This window comes from Phaethon lepturus, unplaced genomic scaffold (genome assembly GCF_000687285.1).
Source record: "Phaethon lepturus isolate BGI_N335 unplaced genomic scaffold, ASM68728v1 scaffold173, whole genome shotgun sequence".
Taxonomy (NCBI): domain Eukaryota; kingdom Metazoa; phylum Chordata; class Aves; order Phaethontiformes; family Phaethontidae; genus Phaethon; species Phaethon lepturus.
The window spans coordinates 95,970-113,545 of record NW_010526720.1 but is presented as its reverse complement, the minus strand read 5'-3'; the positions used below and the strand labels follow the sequence as shown (position 1 = coordinate 113,545).

At 40.2% G+C, this 17,576-nt stretch overlaps 1 protein-coding gene across 1 annotated transcript in view; it reads left to right on the top strand.

The window, feature by feature from the left end:
• Positions 1-370: 370 nt before the first annotated feature.
• MBP (myelin basic protein) overlaps positions 371-17,576 on the top strand; it is a gene marked incomplete at its 5' end in the record, with an annotated part of 21,690 nt that continues 4,484 nt past the window's right edge. Inside the window, 5 exon segments of the mRNA XM_010283135.1 lie at positions 371-801; positions 14,500-14,607; positions 15,855-15,890; positions 16,483-16,515; positions 17,493-17,576. The exon segment at positions 17,493-17,576 is cut by the window's right edge and continues 12 nt beyond it. Coding sequence (XP_010281437.1) covers positions 371-801; positions 14,500-14,607; positions 15,855-15,890; positions 16,483-16,515; positions 17,493-17,576 — 692 coding nt within the window.

The window sequence follows — 17,576 nt, the reverse complement described above, 5'->3', positions numbered from 1 at the left end:
GTTGCAGTCTTCAAGGGAAAGTACGGGGATTCTGGTTGTTCACCAAGAGTCTCCTCACCAGTAAGCCTTCCACATAAATAAGGTTACTTTCAGTTGTGCTTCGAACAACCTGTTGATCTATTTACAAATACGTTTGTTTAAAAAAACCACCTAGAACTACTGCAAATTTTATGTGAGAACATCATCCCAGTTTCGGTTCCAAGATAGCTTAATGTTCTTAAAGGCTGGTAGAGAACATAGTTTCATTACAACTGCACATATTACGGGTTTTGTATGAAATGAGCATCTCAAGGCAAGGGAAAGAAAGCAGCTTTGTTCCAGAGCTGTTTTTCACAGGCCTTTATTCATATCTCATCCTTGTTGTTTGCAGGAGAGGCAGATGTGAACCAGAACAATGGGACCTCCACGAAGAGCCCAGCGGTGACAGACTCCAAAGGCACAGCAGACCCGAAGAATGCCTGGCCCGAGGCCAACCCAGCTGACACGACCAGTCGCCCCCACTTGATCCGCCTCTTTTCCCGAGATGCCCCAGGGAGAGAAGACAACACCTTCAAAGATCGGCCCTCGGAGTCAGACGAGCTACAGACTATCCAAGAGGACACTGCAGCAGCTTCAGAGAATTCGGATTTGATGGCTTCACAAAAACGCTCCTCTTTCCGGCACGGATCAAAAATGGCATCTGCAAGCACTACAGACCATGCTAGACATGGATCTCCAAGGCACAGAGACTCGGGTCTACTTGACTCGCTGGGCAGATTCTTTGGAGGTGAAAGACACGTTCCCCGGCGGGGCTCCGGCAAGGTGAGCTCTGAGGAGTAGAGAACTGCAAAGCTACAGCAAAATAAAGTACAATTAAATAGGAAGGGTGGGACTAAAAGGAAGGTGTAACTGCTATAATGCAAGAGTTGATTTAGCCATCAAGACAGTACTTGCAGATGCGTAATTTAATGCTTGGCTTTAAACTGAACAACAACAAAAAGCATAGATTTGGGAAACAAGAGGAGCTATTCTGGGTAGTAACAAGGAGTATTAGAAATCCAGGTGGCTCTAGAAACATTACCGAGAGGAATTTTTATGAACATTTAATGTGGTGCATTGTATGCATTTGTATGTCGTGCCATTTAGAGAAACTTCAGCCTGCTTTTGTGTATTCTTAAGTATTTGCAAAACAGAGCTGGATGAGAGCACTGAAGGCAAGACAATCTTTAGATAGTTTGGCACTCAGGGACAGACTTGGAAATACATGTTAGAAAAAGAAAAAGAACCATGGCCAGATTCTCAGTCTGCTTGTGCAAGGGCATGTTTTAAGGTCAGTTGATAGCATTGCTGAGGAGGTGGCTTGACAGATATTATCCTGAGTCCCAGGTGTACAAAATAGTCCAGCTGCTTTATTCTGGCCATAAGTGCAGATTAATGTTCCAAGCGTTTCATATTACAAATTGTGTAACAAAACAATTCTTCATTATGAATTGAAAAACAAGGTATTGATGAAACGATATTATTTGAATTCTTTCATTTTCTGGGATTAACTCACCTCCTCTAAGTTATGTAGATGGCATGTTAGTTCACTGTTGTTCGCCTGGAAAAGTCTAGGGTATTTTCACTGTACCCTTTGCCATGCAAATGATAAGTGGAGTCTTGTGTTAGTGTGTTCACACACTACATAAGCATTTAAATGGAACTACTGTAGGGATGTAAAATCTTTGTTTTAGCTGAATGTATTGTTTGATGTCATTGCTCAAATTATGTGTTGCAGAAAGCAATGCTCATAGCTGCTGGCTGGGCCCAAATTTCTCAATAACCTTTGACACAACCTTTGCTGTCTGTTCATCAGTTCTAACCTGTGCTGCTTGCTGGGATGGGTTAGCATGTGCAGCTTGCCCATTTGGGCAATCTCAGTGTTGCACTGGGACATGATACATACTGCCCTGTGGTTTAAAACTGATTTGTGATCATACGGCAGCTGCAGGCTGGCTGTGTACTTACAGCTCCTCACTGGAAGCACAATGTGTAATAGCCCTTCCCTGAAGAGTTGTTGTAATGTATAGGCCACTGGATAAAAAATACTCTAGAAACTTAAAGATAGAAGCTTCTCGTGCTTGGCAGCCAGTATGAAGCAAGCTGTATATTTTGGTCTTTTTGTTTCTCATATTGACAAACTGGGGACTATATACGCTTATGACACAGATTGGGCAATTACAAAGTCGTTTCTGTAGGTATGTAATGTTCATACATGCAACAAGCAGTTGCTGTGAGAATGAAGAAAACCACTTTTCTTACTGTAACTATCAGAAGCTGTTCCCAACACTGCTATTTTCTGGAACCTGTTTGGCTAGCTCAACTCTTGCTGTTTTATTCATATACCGTGTTACTCGATTAAAAAATAGTATATGAAATGGTCTTTGTATACCAAGGAAACAATACCAAAAACTTAGATTCTGCATACAGAATATAGAGAGGTGTGTACGTTCTTGCTTAGCAATAAAACGAACTGACCAACTCACTTTTTAGTAGTGGTGACTAAAAAATGGCTGCAAGTTGTACAGATCCTTTGGTGTGAACACAATTGCTATGATTCTCTACAGATCTCTACGTAATTATGTATGAGACGACAGGATACCATCTGTCTTAGCTCTGTTGCTCTTCAGTAAGCTGCTATTTTGAAGCACTTAAAGTCTGCAAAACAGTACAGAATTACAGACAATTCTAACTTTTTTTTTTAACCTAGAAGTAATTTTTTTTTTTTAAGAACAACTATATGTAATGCTACAGTTCTGACTTGCAGATCACAACTGGAAGCACAGAGAATTTTATTATCTTGGCAACAGTCCATCACGTTAGGACTTCCTGTGCCAAAGCATCTCAGCACTATTTATTTCACGCAATGGTAATACTGATGCATGAAAACATCTCCTAGGAACCTCTGTCGTCAGAGTGTTTCAGTGCAGAAAACGCTGAGCAAGTGGCACAGACAGTTGTTTCAACTATTATTTATTTAGCCTTTGAATCGATGCCTTTTGGTTTCTTGTATCAAGGAGGGCTTGTGGTGTCGTTTATTTATGCATGTTATCAGGGGAAATCTAGGTGGATAATAGTCTTACTTGTACTTAAAACCTGAATCGTTGTCACTTGCTGAATGCTGTGGAGTGTCAGAGTAGCCATAGATGCTGAAGGTGTTCATGGAAGAGCTGAAACGGAATAAAAAGTTCCTTGACAGTTCTCCAAACTCCACTAGGTAAACAGGTCTTGAGTAAATAAGAGGCCATGAAAAGCACCTCCAAGGATGAATTTCAAAGGCTTGAAATTGAAAAGTTCCTGGGGCTGCACTGCTTATTTGCTTGCACTTGTTTCCGTTTAATTTTTGAAGCATTTCAAAGCAATTCTGCAGCTGCCTTTCTTGCAATCTTATTCAGCCAGCCTGTGCCCCAGTGGGAGCGTGTATCTCAACTACCCACACCAGCAAGCACTGGAATGCAAAGACAACACTTGCTCTTTGTACAGATTTAGGGCTGACATTCAAGCAAAAGGCATTATAAATTCTTTGTGGAGGCATTTTCATCTTGCAGCCATAGCTGAAAAGTACATTAAAGAATAATATTCACTATGGTGTAGGTAAAGGTGGGGTAGGAACAAAGCGGGGACTGTTTTGTGGCCTCCTTTTCTCCCGTGGAGCAGGTTCTCCCTTACCCTGGAATTCTGAAGTTAAATTAAGAGTGTGTGGGAGGCCCAGGGGAGTAAATAAAAATAGAAATACTGGAAAGTACAGGAATACTCCTTCTCCTCTAAGGGGCAGCAAAAGCATTTTCCATTGTTCCCCCTGCCCCATCAAGATTTTAGATAACAAACTCAATCAAAAACAGTTTGAATTTTGTACTTCTAAGAATTTTTTTGGAAGGTAGAATATTCCAAACAAAACTATTGTTGTGCACAGCCTAAATTGTATTGTGTTAAAGAAGATTTTAAAATAAGGGTGACAGAAAGAAACTGCGGTGCAGGCATTTTAAAAAGCATGCAAGACAGTCATGTAACTGTAAATTATTTCCTTTCTAATCTTTATAGAATATTTATCTAAACATTTGTAAAGCATATAAGCACGTTTGTTAAAATGATCAAGTCTTTCTTGTGCCTCCTAGATAGTAGCCTGTATTCAACTGGAGTATGTACTGAGTGTTGTTTTGTTTCTTTTAGGCAGTTTACATTTTTGTAATTCTTTTGTTTATGATTCTTCTCCCCCCCTAAAGTTTGAATTGTGAAACAAAAACTTTTCTGTCCTGGTTTAACATTATACATTAACGTACTAAACTCTAAACTACTTTTGTGACACACATGCACCAGACCAAAATGATGTGAATAGCAGTACATAGGCTGAGGCCAAACTTACTGAAAGATTAAATCAATCTTACATTTTGCTTCAGTTTTGTACGCAATCTTGTAACGTGCTCCTGTTGCCTGTATGAAGCCTTGCTCCTGTATTTCTTTCCCAATATATGTGTTTGGGTGCAAGGCATGTGGAAGGTGGACATGGGGCTTCCTCTTCCCAGAGAGATACAAGGTGTGGGGAGTACTGGGCTGCAGAAGTTCTCGAGTTGAGCAGAACTGGGGTTTAGGAACAGCACTTCTGAAACAGCGGCTCCAAACCCACCCCAGAGTTAAGCAGTCGCTGGAATGGGGATCTGCAAAAAGGGCTGTGGCAAACATGCGCAGGCAAGAAGTTTAGGAACCACGGTTTAAAATGATGACCAATACAAGTGCCAGAATATCCAGGCGTATTTTTTTTTTCATTATTTTTTTTGCACTTGAACTCTCTTCACATTTCTTGTGTGAGCTTTAATGTATGCTACCGCACCATGAAGACTTTGAAAAGTAGTTAAATCAATGCTAGTCTGACTACTATGTGATGTGATTTAAGTAAATACTTACTGTGATTTTTATTTCCAGGTCTTAGTTTTCAGGGAGTGCTATTGCTCGTGACACTGTTTCGTAACACCTGCTGTGCAAGCAAGATGCTTGTAAAAAAACATTTTTTTATATAGCTTATGGTGGTTGTACCAATAATTTTGTTTTAATCTTTTGCTTCCTATGTGCTTTATGTATTCATTAAACTGTTTACATCACAAAACCGGTGTACTAATGATTTAATTTGTTCTAAATACTTTAATCCATTAACAGAAGTTGCAACAAACTACTTCACAGTACCTGATGGGGTTTGAGATCATTAAAAAGAGGCTACAATGGGGTATTGGACAGAAGTGAATACAGCTTACCTTCTGCAAGGCAATGACTAGGTTTTAAGTAACTGACGTTGCTGAATCCAGTGTTCGTGCTTTACGATAGAGGGAACTGAATCAGGCCTCTCTTTTTTGTAGCAGGTAGTAATGAACGACCTAACAATGAATTAGTGCGTCAGAATTGCCAGTATGATGCAAGCTCATTTCGCGGGACGGTGGGCCTCCGAGCACTTTAGGTTTGTCTGTTTTAAAAAACAGTAATCTGTACGAAACAAGTGGGTACCAGCACGTGACAAGTGGAAGGCTTAGGAGCCAGCCTTACAGAGGATTGACACCTTCATGGAGCACACATATGACCACATACATGTCATACATGCTTAATAATGAAGGCATTTAATGCACCGGAACTAATTATCTCCTGCATTTTCAAGGAAATTGCTGCTTGACACAATTACTGCAAAAGCTGAGAGGAAGTTGGAAGTCAGACTAGGTTAAATGCCACGTGAGAGCTGCTTAGAAGAGCAAGCACCAACATTTGGCAAAGTACTAGCGATGCTTTGGGCGGGCGCAGGCCAGCAGCAGACAGAGGGTGACGTTTATTCAGAAATGGGACAAAGTAGTTGGGGCTCACAGATTTGTATGAGACGTTGAAGAGAAAATCCTGATTGGGTGGGCAGGAAAAGCTGATGCGCGTCACTACTCTTGCTGTCTTTCATATGGTCTTTTTTTGCCTCTTAAATTCAGAAGTGCATTTAGTAACCTGTTCAGGCTAAAATACTAATTAGTCAATTGAAACATTTGGAAGATCACTGTTTCTAATCAGTCTGCAGCAAAAGATTTGCCTCTTTTCATTAAATTTCTGACGGTATCTTCCAGTTCAGTCTTTGCCAGACTATTTCTAGATTCTTCTATCCACTGGTATGATATATAAATCTGTTTAAGAGGGCGCTCTGAAGAAGAGCTCCAAGGCTTCTTTCTAGTGCTTGGTGAAGTTACAGCCCTGCTGCTCGCCTTCGCCCCGGCCTCGGCATCCCAGCAGCGCAGAGCCCCGGGAGAGGCAGCGGTGGCAGCTTTGGGGTCTTCTGGTAGGAACTGGCCTTGGCTCTTCTGCAGCAATTCCTGTTTTTCAACTGCACGGCCCCACTTCCTCGTTGAGAGTAAGGTCTGGATTTACGTTTATCATGATATAGCCAGCTGGGGAGGTGTGTGTTTGTTTAAACAAATAGGAGGGGCAGGCAGGAACCCCAAAACTCACCTACAGAAGGTCAAATGGATGTACTAAAAATTCAGCGTGAGGGTTTTCTCTACCTAACATGAAATTTTTCTTACTGTGTTTACTTCTCTGATGAACTGAATTTATAAATAAGAAATTGCCTTATATTAAAATCTGTTATATTGGGGTTTCTTTCTATCACATACATTAATTCCTCGCAAATGAAGAACTGCATTATCCCTCGCACTTTCCATCTGAGAATGCTGAAATTTTAATGACTTTGTTTTTCAGCTGCTTTGAGATTACACAATGGTAAACACTGCCCAATAGAGAACTGAGGCAAAAGTTAATACTTTTTTTCCCTGACCTTGTTTTGTACCTCCCTCATTGCACACCATTAGCCACAACTGCTGGCTTTCATTTTGTGTGCCAATGCAAAATACCTTGCCTTGTCCCTGAAGTGGTCCTCAGTTAAACAGACATGTTCAGTTACTCATTTCACTCTAAAGTGACCTGGTTTCACTTCTGAGCTACACAAAATCGTCCACGGCCATTTTCAGGTGCTTTTACTGGTTTTCTTAGAAAGCAATTTAGAAAACGTTCATCAAACATACTGAATTACTGCTGTGAACCCAACGTCATCCTTAGCTCTGTTTTGCCTTTTGCTTATGATGCATGTACTTTTTAATTGCTGGTATGTCATACAATTAACATGCCTTGGAAACTCCAGGAACTTGGTAGACCCCCCCCCCCCCCCTTAATACTGACATCACTATAGATTTTACCTCTGATAATATTTGTTTCAAATAAGCTATTAACCATACCATGCCTAATTATTTCATACTAGTAAACTCCTTTACTGTTATAGTCTCCCTGTAAGTTATGCTGATGTAGGCAATAATACTTTTAACAACCTGTACAAACATCTAATAGGTAAGAAAATGATAAGCTAAAGGTGGAAAATAAATAAAACTGGGCCAGTCCTTTCAAAGATGAGAACTGATAAAATAGTCTAAGGGCGGGTGAGTGGGTGCAACCTGAGAGATGAAACGTGTTTCAAGAAATCAAGGTGGTGGTTTAGCACCATTTTTACTTCCACTCAGGGCTCTAAGGTTTTTCTCCTCTTTATCTCTGGTCAGCAGCTATATAGCTATAGCGTACACCTGGTTTTTGTAGGGTTTTTTCCAAATAATTATCATCATCTTGTTTTATCCGATGAGCATCTTGACTATATGAAAATGCTAGGCAATGGGCCTTTTTGAAAATTTTCCAAATTTCTGCTTTCATACTGATAGACACCACCACAATGTTATGTTCTGCTGCTGTAGCGGCACCAACAGCTGCAGATAAGACTACCCAGTCTGTAGTCTTATCAGTAAAAACTGATCACCATGAACACTAATCTATGATGCCTTCCATACCTTGGCCATGTACATTAAGCCCCTAAGGCTGTGAAGTTTGTTGGTAGCAGAAGCTACCCTGGAAACTACCCTGAGAATACCTCCTAGCCAAACTCTCTTTTCTGCTGGAGCAATCATTCTCGAAAAGACCCCAACCCAAAGCTTTGTACTAGGTTTCCATGGTGGGTAATTTCAACAAGGCTTAACCTGTGTCAGTGTCTGACTGATACCAACTTGGTAAAACGGCACAGAGAACAATACTGACCATGCGCCAGAGACTATGTCCAAACAGATAAAGAGCCTCCACCATGGAAAACACTTGAATAAAATGATTAATGCTAGGCAGAAAAAGGCTTCAAAAAAAGCAAAGGTAAACTAAAGCATTGGGTTTTGCCCCAGAAACCATTTATCAAGTGTCACAACAACAGAATAAAATGGACATGGAGGAAAACCCAGAAGATGTGATGGCACCAACCTCTCACTCGGGACCCATCATAAACCAGAATGACTATCCTGAACAACCACCCCAATTCTTCTTTATTTTATTCCCCAATAATTGTTTACTGTTGCCTAATTTTCAAGGGACTAAGGAGCAGGAGGGTTATAGAGAAACGTGGTTCTGGATTAATCGATTATCACTTACCTCTCTTGATGGTCAGTGTTCTCCACTGTTTCCTTCTTCATGCCATTTTTCTTCTCATCGTCCTCGGGCTTCTTACTTTTCAGTCACCTCTGCTCTTTACTCCCGTGTGTTTTATTGCCATCTTTCTGCTACGAGTTCCTCCTCTTCCTGTTCATCGCCTATTTCTAGACAAAGATTACATTAATGAGTTAGCACAACGCTGGAAGGCAGAATCATCTGCTGGACGCCGAATCTCACTCTTTCTTCTCACCAATTCTGCTCTGTCACTTTGAGCAAGTCATTTCATTTCTGCCCCAATTGCCACATTAGTAAAAATTAACAGTACCATTACAAGGATGCGTGGTTCATCCTTTCTAAAGCGATTAGAAAAGCCTGCTGAATTAGCTAATTATAATGTCACCATCAGACCAGCATGTGGGGACGGCATCAGCATTCGCATCATTTTTTGTAACGCATTTCTGCCCCAATTGCCACATTAGTAAAAATTAACAGTACCATTACAAGGATGCGTGGTTCATCCTTTCTAAAGCGATTAGAAAAGCCTGCTGAATTAGCTAATTATAACGTCACCATCAGACCAGCATGTGGGGAAGGCATCAGCATTCGCATCATTTTTTGTAACAGATCAGTGAGTTGTAAACAGCCTGGAACAAACGCCGAGCAGATCGGTACTCGGGTTGTACGTGACTGAAAGCATCGGCTGCGCCCGGGAACACCGAGCCCCGCGCACAAAGCACCTCCAAATCCCCAGATGAAGCAATTTCCAGATTCAAACTGTACATAATCAATTTCCTCGTTTAAAAAAAATAGAGCGTATCCATTCACTGAAAGGGTACATCTCAGTTCCTCTTTGGAATGTTATTTTGCAATGGTACCAACTACAGAAATTCAAACCTGGGTAGGAGTTTCGTGAGAGAGAGTTTGGATGCGGAGTCCATTTCAAGCACCAACACGAAATTGGCCGAGTGGCTTCACAAATCGCCGGTTGCTCTTCCACCTCGCTCCTCCCACAAACCAGCACCGACAGAGTTTCAGCACTTCACACTGAAAGGCTAATTTTACTCTACCAGTTGCAAATTCCTTCCTGGGAGCTAAGCATGACATCCTGTAGGTTGTGGAACAGTTTGGTTTTCGAAGGCAATCTAAATGTACTTTTCATATCTATATGAATTTGAAATTTGTAGATTTTTGTATGATTTCTTTAAAATTCATGTGCAGCACGTCATTGGGTATCTTGTGAAGACAACCCACTGGAAACCATGAAACCCATCGAATCCATGAAAGTGGCCGTTGTGTTTCATTCTTACTAGTGTCCAAAATGCTTACTTGGTTTGATTACATTTTAAATCTGTTATTTCCACACTTCATATGTATTTGGATTTTGCCATTACAGAAATGACACGTGATGATCTTCCTTAGCTTTTCATTTCACACCCTGAAGTAGGCAACAAAGCTACGTAGTAATGATACTGAAAGGAATTGTGAAAACTATAAATTCAGTACTCCAAGCCAACAACTTCTTAGTACTATTATTTTCACTAATGCATATCATCTCTGACTGGGAATTAGAGCTTTAAGTTTATATTAATGTGTGTATGTGATCCTTAGTTATAAGCAATCGTCTTGCGGAAGATGAGAGCTCTTGGGGAGAGCTTATAATACACACTTTTAAATCCCCCTTGCTTATTAAGAGGTGCATGATCTAACATCAAGCAAAGGCAGATGTATTTAATGGCATTTTATCACTAAAAAAATGCTACTGCTTAGCCACATTTTTGACACTTCTGCATCAAATGAAAACCAAATCAAGTAGGACGTGTAGAATACGTAAATTGCAATTGTGTTTGTATGGAAAGGAATTTAATCCCCCAAATCCTACCACGTCTCGAGTGCAGGTGCATGCATGATCACAAACCTGGATTATCAAACACGGTGTCCACATGTGCAAACCAGAAGGGCCCGCTCCGTTTATCAAAACCACAAGTCCTCTTTAGTCTCCTGTAGAGTTACGACACAGGCGGTAACACCCCTTAAACCGTAATTAAGTGCCACAGAAAACACCAAGAGACTTGGGCAGGCCTGCCAGCTCAGAACATTGAGGAGCATGTACCCAGGTATCTTCACCTCAACTGGAAATGTAATAATCTTGCACAAAACCCCAAATGGAGCACATTCTGAATTACATATGGATTCCTGTTACTGTGGTTGAGAAACAGCAAACTTCTCCCCCCCCCCCGCCAACAGCTCTTTCAAAATACCAATATAGGTTGTGCCAGTAAATTTAATTAGTTTGATGTGAAAGTACATGGCTAACGCAGGGGATGCAATGCCAATGTATAGCTAGTGTTAAGCCTTAAAATACCTGTACGTGTTCTTTGCACGACATTGAAAGTTACTCTTTTTTCCCTTTTGTCTTAGTGGCCAACATAAGGCAGGTGGCACAGGGAAAATAACGCAACTTCCCCGTGCATCGCCAGAAAGAGCTGCAAAGAATTCCAATATTGAATCACTCCCCACTACAGAATAACTGTGGGTATTTTGCATACATTTTAAAGAGTGTTCTTATTTACATTATTAATCCTTAAAGCTACTAATTTCACGGTGAAGTTGCCGTCATCAGCTCTCTCAGATACTGCTTAAATTCCCAGTATTGGCAAATCTTCTTCTCTTAAATTATTATCTTAAATCTTCTTCTCTTAAATTATTATCTTCTAATCATTAAGAATATTCAGAGGAAGGGATTGTTCCTTTTTAGCTTTTTGGAATGTACAGCAGAGATGACTTAGTAGGGATCCTTTATTAAGGTCAAACAAAACGTTAACTGGAAACAGTGAAAAGGTGAGCGTACTCCTGTGTCTTTTGTTTTTTTTTTTTTTTTTGAAAGAAAGACTGCTCATGACTACAAACTATTCAGTTACCCTGGAAGTTGTAATTTTCAATTTTTATCCTTCTTTAAGGGCACAAACAGACAAACATCTGTTTTAGACTCCACAAACAGTACCCGAGGGCTCCAAATTCAAGATTATACTTTGCGAGCACGTTTCATAATATATAGATGTGGAAGCCAAGCTGGCTTTTTATTGGCAATGCTCTCAAGATGGACATTCATGACAAGGTTGCAAGAGGTGTGGGGAGAGCTCGCTGCAGCCGCTGGGCGATAGAGACCCATAATGCAAAGACACAACAAGAAGTAAATGCCACCCCTTCCTAAAACGTGGTTGCTCTGCTGTATTCCTATTAGGTTTTAAGGTTAATGCTTACTTAAAGCATAAATGGTGGTCTTCCGAATGTATTAGTGAAATGTGCCGTGCTTAGATGAGCTTGTGCAAAAAATGTCCAGTTATAAAACACACCCTCAGTAGCCCATCCTAGCAGGATAAACCAGATTTCATTTCTCTCTCATTCGGCAAAGCATTGCCTGAATCCATTCAAATTGAACTTCTAACACCTATGGTCTCTTCCGAGGGAAATGATTTTTGTAAATCGTGTATGTGAGCAATCTCAGAAACAACCTACTTGATCCCTGCCCCCCGCTCAGGAGTCCAAAAATTGAATACAGGTGAAAGAGCAATTCCAACAGCTTATACACTAGAGGGAAACATGTCAGTACCTCCCACAAATTTAGAATAATATCGGAAGATTCTGACCACAGATTAAGTTTGCTGATGATAATATGAAAGGGAAGCACTTTATTTGTAACACTGGGAAAACCATGGTATTAAACTTGTACAGAACTAGGACTAGAAACGGCTTCAGACTTGTTACTACCCAATGAGCTTTAAAAGGGGACCCAAAGACATGAAGACAGAAGAAAGTTTGTATGTACTACATGATGATCTTTTCAAGAAGCCAAATTTAGCACCTAATAATTGAACAGAACACTAAATGCAGGAAAAACTCAACCTCACCTAAGCTGTAAAAAAAATATTGCCTGGTGGCAAGCCAGAGCCCATTGCGACGTTGCAGGCTACATGCAAGCAGATCCGATTCTGAAGTTTTCTGCTTCACGCACTGCAGTAATTTCGTGGTTTGATGGTAACCGGTGCCCGCTGCTAAAGACGGACATTCAGATCTGCAACAGCACAGCACTGATGGTGGTACTTATCCCAACGACAAGGCAGTCAGCTGGCTCCGGAGGCAAAGCAATGCTTCATTTGAACATAGATTAAAAAGACGAACACACGACTGAAGTAACTTGTGCTAAACACATTACACGATGCCTTACTGGCTCCCTCTTCCTAATCACAACAGCAGAGGGTATTTTGGCAACACTGAAACTAGTGATGAAGCAGGAACTGCTGCAGAAGTATAAGCAGGACTGCCTGACACTACAGAAATCTTGCAGACCCATAAAATTCAGAAACTCCTGCTTTTTAAACAGTAAATCTCTACATATCATCAGCATGCAAAAAATGATGCTGAAAAATATCCGCTGTACTTCTCTGCATCAGTTCATTTTTCATCCTAAGGAAACTCATCTTCTAAACAATGTATCTGAAATTCATTTCTCCTCAAAATTACACAGCTTAAAGGGCCACTCATGAAGATGGGTATTTAATCTCATTTTCGATGATCCAACATAATATATATCCAATTTCATTCATGTAAGATCACAAGATCTGACTCCATTCACTTAAAACTTCCAGTAGCAGCTGGAAGGGGACCATTTATTCAAGAGTCTCAGACCATGTAAATCTCTGTGCAGCCATTTTCAGTAGTAATAGCTTGAGCCATTACTCAGAATGACCTCGGATGACTTGGGGTCATTCTGAAAGCTACTGATGTCACGAGATTTCACTCGAAGTGCACAAAGACTGTTGACATTGAAAATCTGTTCTATCGATATTAACTTGTAAAAAATCACCAAACCACTCACGAGTCAGGAGTCCCGCTCCAACAATCAGACTAAGCTTTTTCCCTGGCGAGTTGCTCAACATTTTTCTCTACGTGATGAAAGCAAAGTATATTTTAAATACCTACTCATACTGTTCTACAGTCAAATGTTCATTCAGTTGGTACCACTAAGGAAGTGCTTAGGTGAGCTACTGTCTCACTACAGATTTCTGTTTCATCTTTAGAGGCCAATGAAAATTTTTAGTACCCGCATGATGCTTATAACAGCATTGTATTTTCAAGGAATTCATTACGCTAAGAGAACCATTGTGGCACCATTGTTATTTTCATTCTCACCTTCCTTTTCTGTTCCCTATTGCACGAACTTAGGATCTGTTGCATTGAACACGAAGCCTTGTGCCTCCACATATGCAGTGATGGGCCGATGCCTGTAATTTGGGCCAGTCATATGTAACAGTTCTTTTTTAAACGTTGTCATACTGCATCCGGATAGCAGTACTTTCGCCACCACAGATGCATCACGGTCTAAGTACCACTCAAGGTCTTCACTCTTCACAGTGTGCTACTTCTGTTATTTACTTTACCTTCACTTACTGGACTTCTTGTTGTACTGCTCAGATGGCACCACTGAAAACAGAAAGTATAGTCAGTCTCATTTGATTCCCTCATTGTAAAAAAATAAATCAAAAAAATCCAAAATGTTGCTCTTGCAGTTTGTCAGTGTTAGATAGTCTTTGAGAACTGAGAAAATTATATATCGTCCTTTCCTGCTCTCACAATTTTAAGTTTTTCTTCACTTCAGGTTTCATTTCTAAAATCACATTCTACAATCCTACTTAACGAAAGAAGGAAAAATATAAAGTTTCTGTTATCAGAACTTTCCAATAACAGGTTTAATTCCACACTGCGCTGCAACGTTAAAAACGTGTACACCCATATACACGTGCACAACACACGTCCACGTACATACTGTGTATTTCCTGTTGTATTAAAAAATTGTTCCTCCACAGCACTGACAACTTTAGGTTGCAATCTCTACAGATTTCTGAGGCATTTTTCCTCTTCTTTTTGCTCCTAGTGAAAATGACTCTTCCCTTCGTTCAGTTGCTGATTATCTTGCCTTCCTAGCTGACTCGGCGATATGCCTATTCTGCTTTTCAGGATATACATGCAGCCAGGGCTAGCCACCACGTAGGGTCCATCCCCCAGAGATCTCAGCATGGCCGGCCTGGTGATGACAACCCCGTAGTCCACTTCTTCAAGAACATTGTAAGTCTCCTCTCTTCTTGTTATGGACCAGAATGACATACTTTCTTTAGGATTTATCAGTAACCAAATAGTCGCCAATTATTAGCCATTATTTTGAGCGTTGTCATTTGTCCTGTGCCTTTCAGCTCATCATGCCATTCAAATACGAAAATAACTTTACCTGAAAACGGAAACAATACTGAAATGCTACCCAAAAAAAGTGGGTGAACCCTCCATTAGCATAGTCAAATTTCAACAACCACCATACAATTACACAGCTTCACCATTTACAGGTTTTGTCCTTGTGTCTTCAGCACTGGCCGTATTTAGGCATGCCTTCTGTTTAAAAACAGGTAAAAATCGAGTGTGTCCTAGGCAAAGCCTAAGACAGCAGAGGAGCTTCTTACTGCCATCACTTAGGTAGGATGTAATGGATATGCCAAGTTTACTCCCAAGTATGAAATATCTTATAATTTTGGGTATAATTTGAATCCATAAGCAGAACAGCCAAACAATATTTCCTGATGATGTCATTTAAGATGACAGTAATTTTGTTCAAGCTCTGAATTTGGCTGGTTTTACACCCATAAGTTGTTTTCACAGAAAATATTCAGGAAAGATGGAATTTCCTCAGATATTAAATTCTTGAGTACTGCGTAAATACCCAGTGAAATATAGTACTCTATTTAAAACACTGTACAGCAACTAGCCAGAGAGAGACACTCTACATATTGCATTTGCAATACTTTTGACTTGATCTGCACAGGTACTCCTACCAGTTTTATTTTTCAGGTTTTCTTCTGAAACAAAGGTCTTGGTATTTTGACGCCCAAAAGCTCCAAAACATAATAGCAGCCTAAACCAGGACAGAAGTATTTGAAGTAGCACGGTCTCTCCTAATAACCACCTTGACAAATCAAGTTTCCCAATGCTGACATCTAAAGCAGTGAAAGTAACAGGTCGTCTGCTTGGAGTAGAACACGACCATCACTGATCTGAAGTGCAAGACCTACAATGGGTTTAGAAAAAAATCCGTCAGTGATGAGAACATTTTTATGATGGGAAAATTACGCATGCTAGGATTCATTTTTGAACTCTCTTTTAACAACGGTCATTCTGAAATAGTCAAGTGGCAATAAAGAGAAGGACGAAATTAAACAGTAACCGATGCATAAGGCCTACTAACTCATAGGTAACATGCAAAAGGCTTGATGATTCCCTACATTTATTGTTGCCTTGGCTTTACAACTTTTTGTGTTGGTTTTTAGGTCTCACCCCGTACACCTCCCCCAATGCAAGCAAAGGTAAGTGTTTTCAGGGGCTCATGCAACATCCAAGATTTTTTGTGGGCTCATTTATACCAATTCAACTGCCACCCTGATCCATTTTCTTTAATGGCATGGAGTGAAAATCTGGAGTTATCACTGGTAATATTTAAAGCAAGGGACTAAGACAGAAAAGCCATGGTTCTCTTCCGCATGCACTTCCTGACTTGCTGCTCGACATGTAACAAATTAAAGGCACTCGCAGGGATCTTTATATTCAATTTATGTTGTGATTGCTTTATGTAATGAACTAATAATAGGTAATGCTTTCAATCAAGCCTCACCCACCAGGAACTGTCCTTACCTTTACTAAGCTCACTGGTTTCTAAAGTACATGATACTGATAAACCATGGCTGGTGAAGTCAGTCCTTGTAATTGTAATAAAGAATTTTGCCTTTTTTGTTTCATGGAATGACAGTATACAGATTGTTGTTTTCAACTCCTGCCTCATTATCTGGCCATTATTTCATTATTTTTACTCCATTTTCATCTTCTCTTGTGTATGGTACATCCAGATGCTATGTTCCATAGTGATCATCATGTCATTGTTTTTATTTCTTGCACGTACAGGGAAGAGGATTATCCCTCACCAGATTTAGCTGGGTAGGTGACGATTGTGCTTTCGATAACAGCAGATTTATTTACCAGGCCAAAGCATATCTTGCTCCATTGCCTCAAGCTGTTGCAGCAACATGATAATTTTGTTTTGTCTCAATTTTGCTATTTTGCCTTTCCTGTTGCACTTTCCTCCCTCCTCCCACAGCACGTTAAGACGGTAATTTTGTTGCTTGCTCTTATCCAGCAACTTGACAGCCTTGCAGCAATAACGTCTTTTGCTTTAGCGCGAAGGGAGCAAAATCCACTGCATGGCCAAGCTCTCTGCCCTTAAAGACTTCTGGAAGACTCATCTGCTGCCTTTTTCTTTCCCTGGGAAGGACAAAAATGGGAGGGAGGGCTGGGGCAAGATGGGCGCTTCTTCCACAGTTCCAATTGCTCTTATACAGTGAAGTTTGCAAAACTAACACTGTCACTAATTCAAGTATTTTGTCCCACCTCTCCCTGCAACCCCTTTCAGTAAGAAGGGATCTGCCTGAACAGCTATTAGACAAGTTCTTCCCACAGTTATCCCACAACTAAATTCTATTTCTCTACCACAGGTTTGATTTTATAGGAGATGGACATGCAAATTACCTGCATTTTAAGACAAAATATTAAAGCCTTCAAGCCATTAAGCATTTCTTTCACTATCGGAAGAACACAAATTAGTTGACATGTTTGACATCTTAGAATCTCTGAAATTGAAACAGTTTTGTCATGCAGGTTAACCTTCTGAGTATCCATTTTTTGATTATAAATTCCTCTTTTACAGATTGGCGCTTGCCTCAGACTTGAGTATATTATTTCCTAACATTTTCCTTCATCCCTGTTTATTACATAAAAGCTTATTTTATTCCATTATAATTCCATAATATGTACTTTATAGCCATTACATTTCAGTGATCACAAAGATAGATTACAATGTGCATAAGACGATTTGAATGTGATTAATTTGCAATATATATGTAAATCTTTCTTTGCAGGGTGGTGAAGGACACAAGCCAGGATACGGAGGAAGTGGAAAATTCTACGAGCATAAATCTGCTCACAAGGGACATAAGGGATCC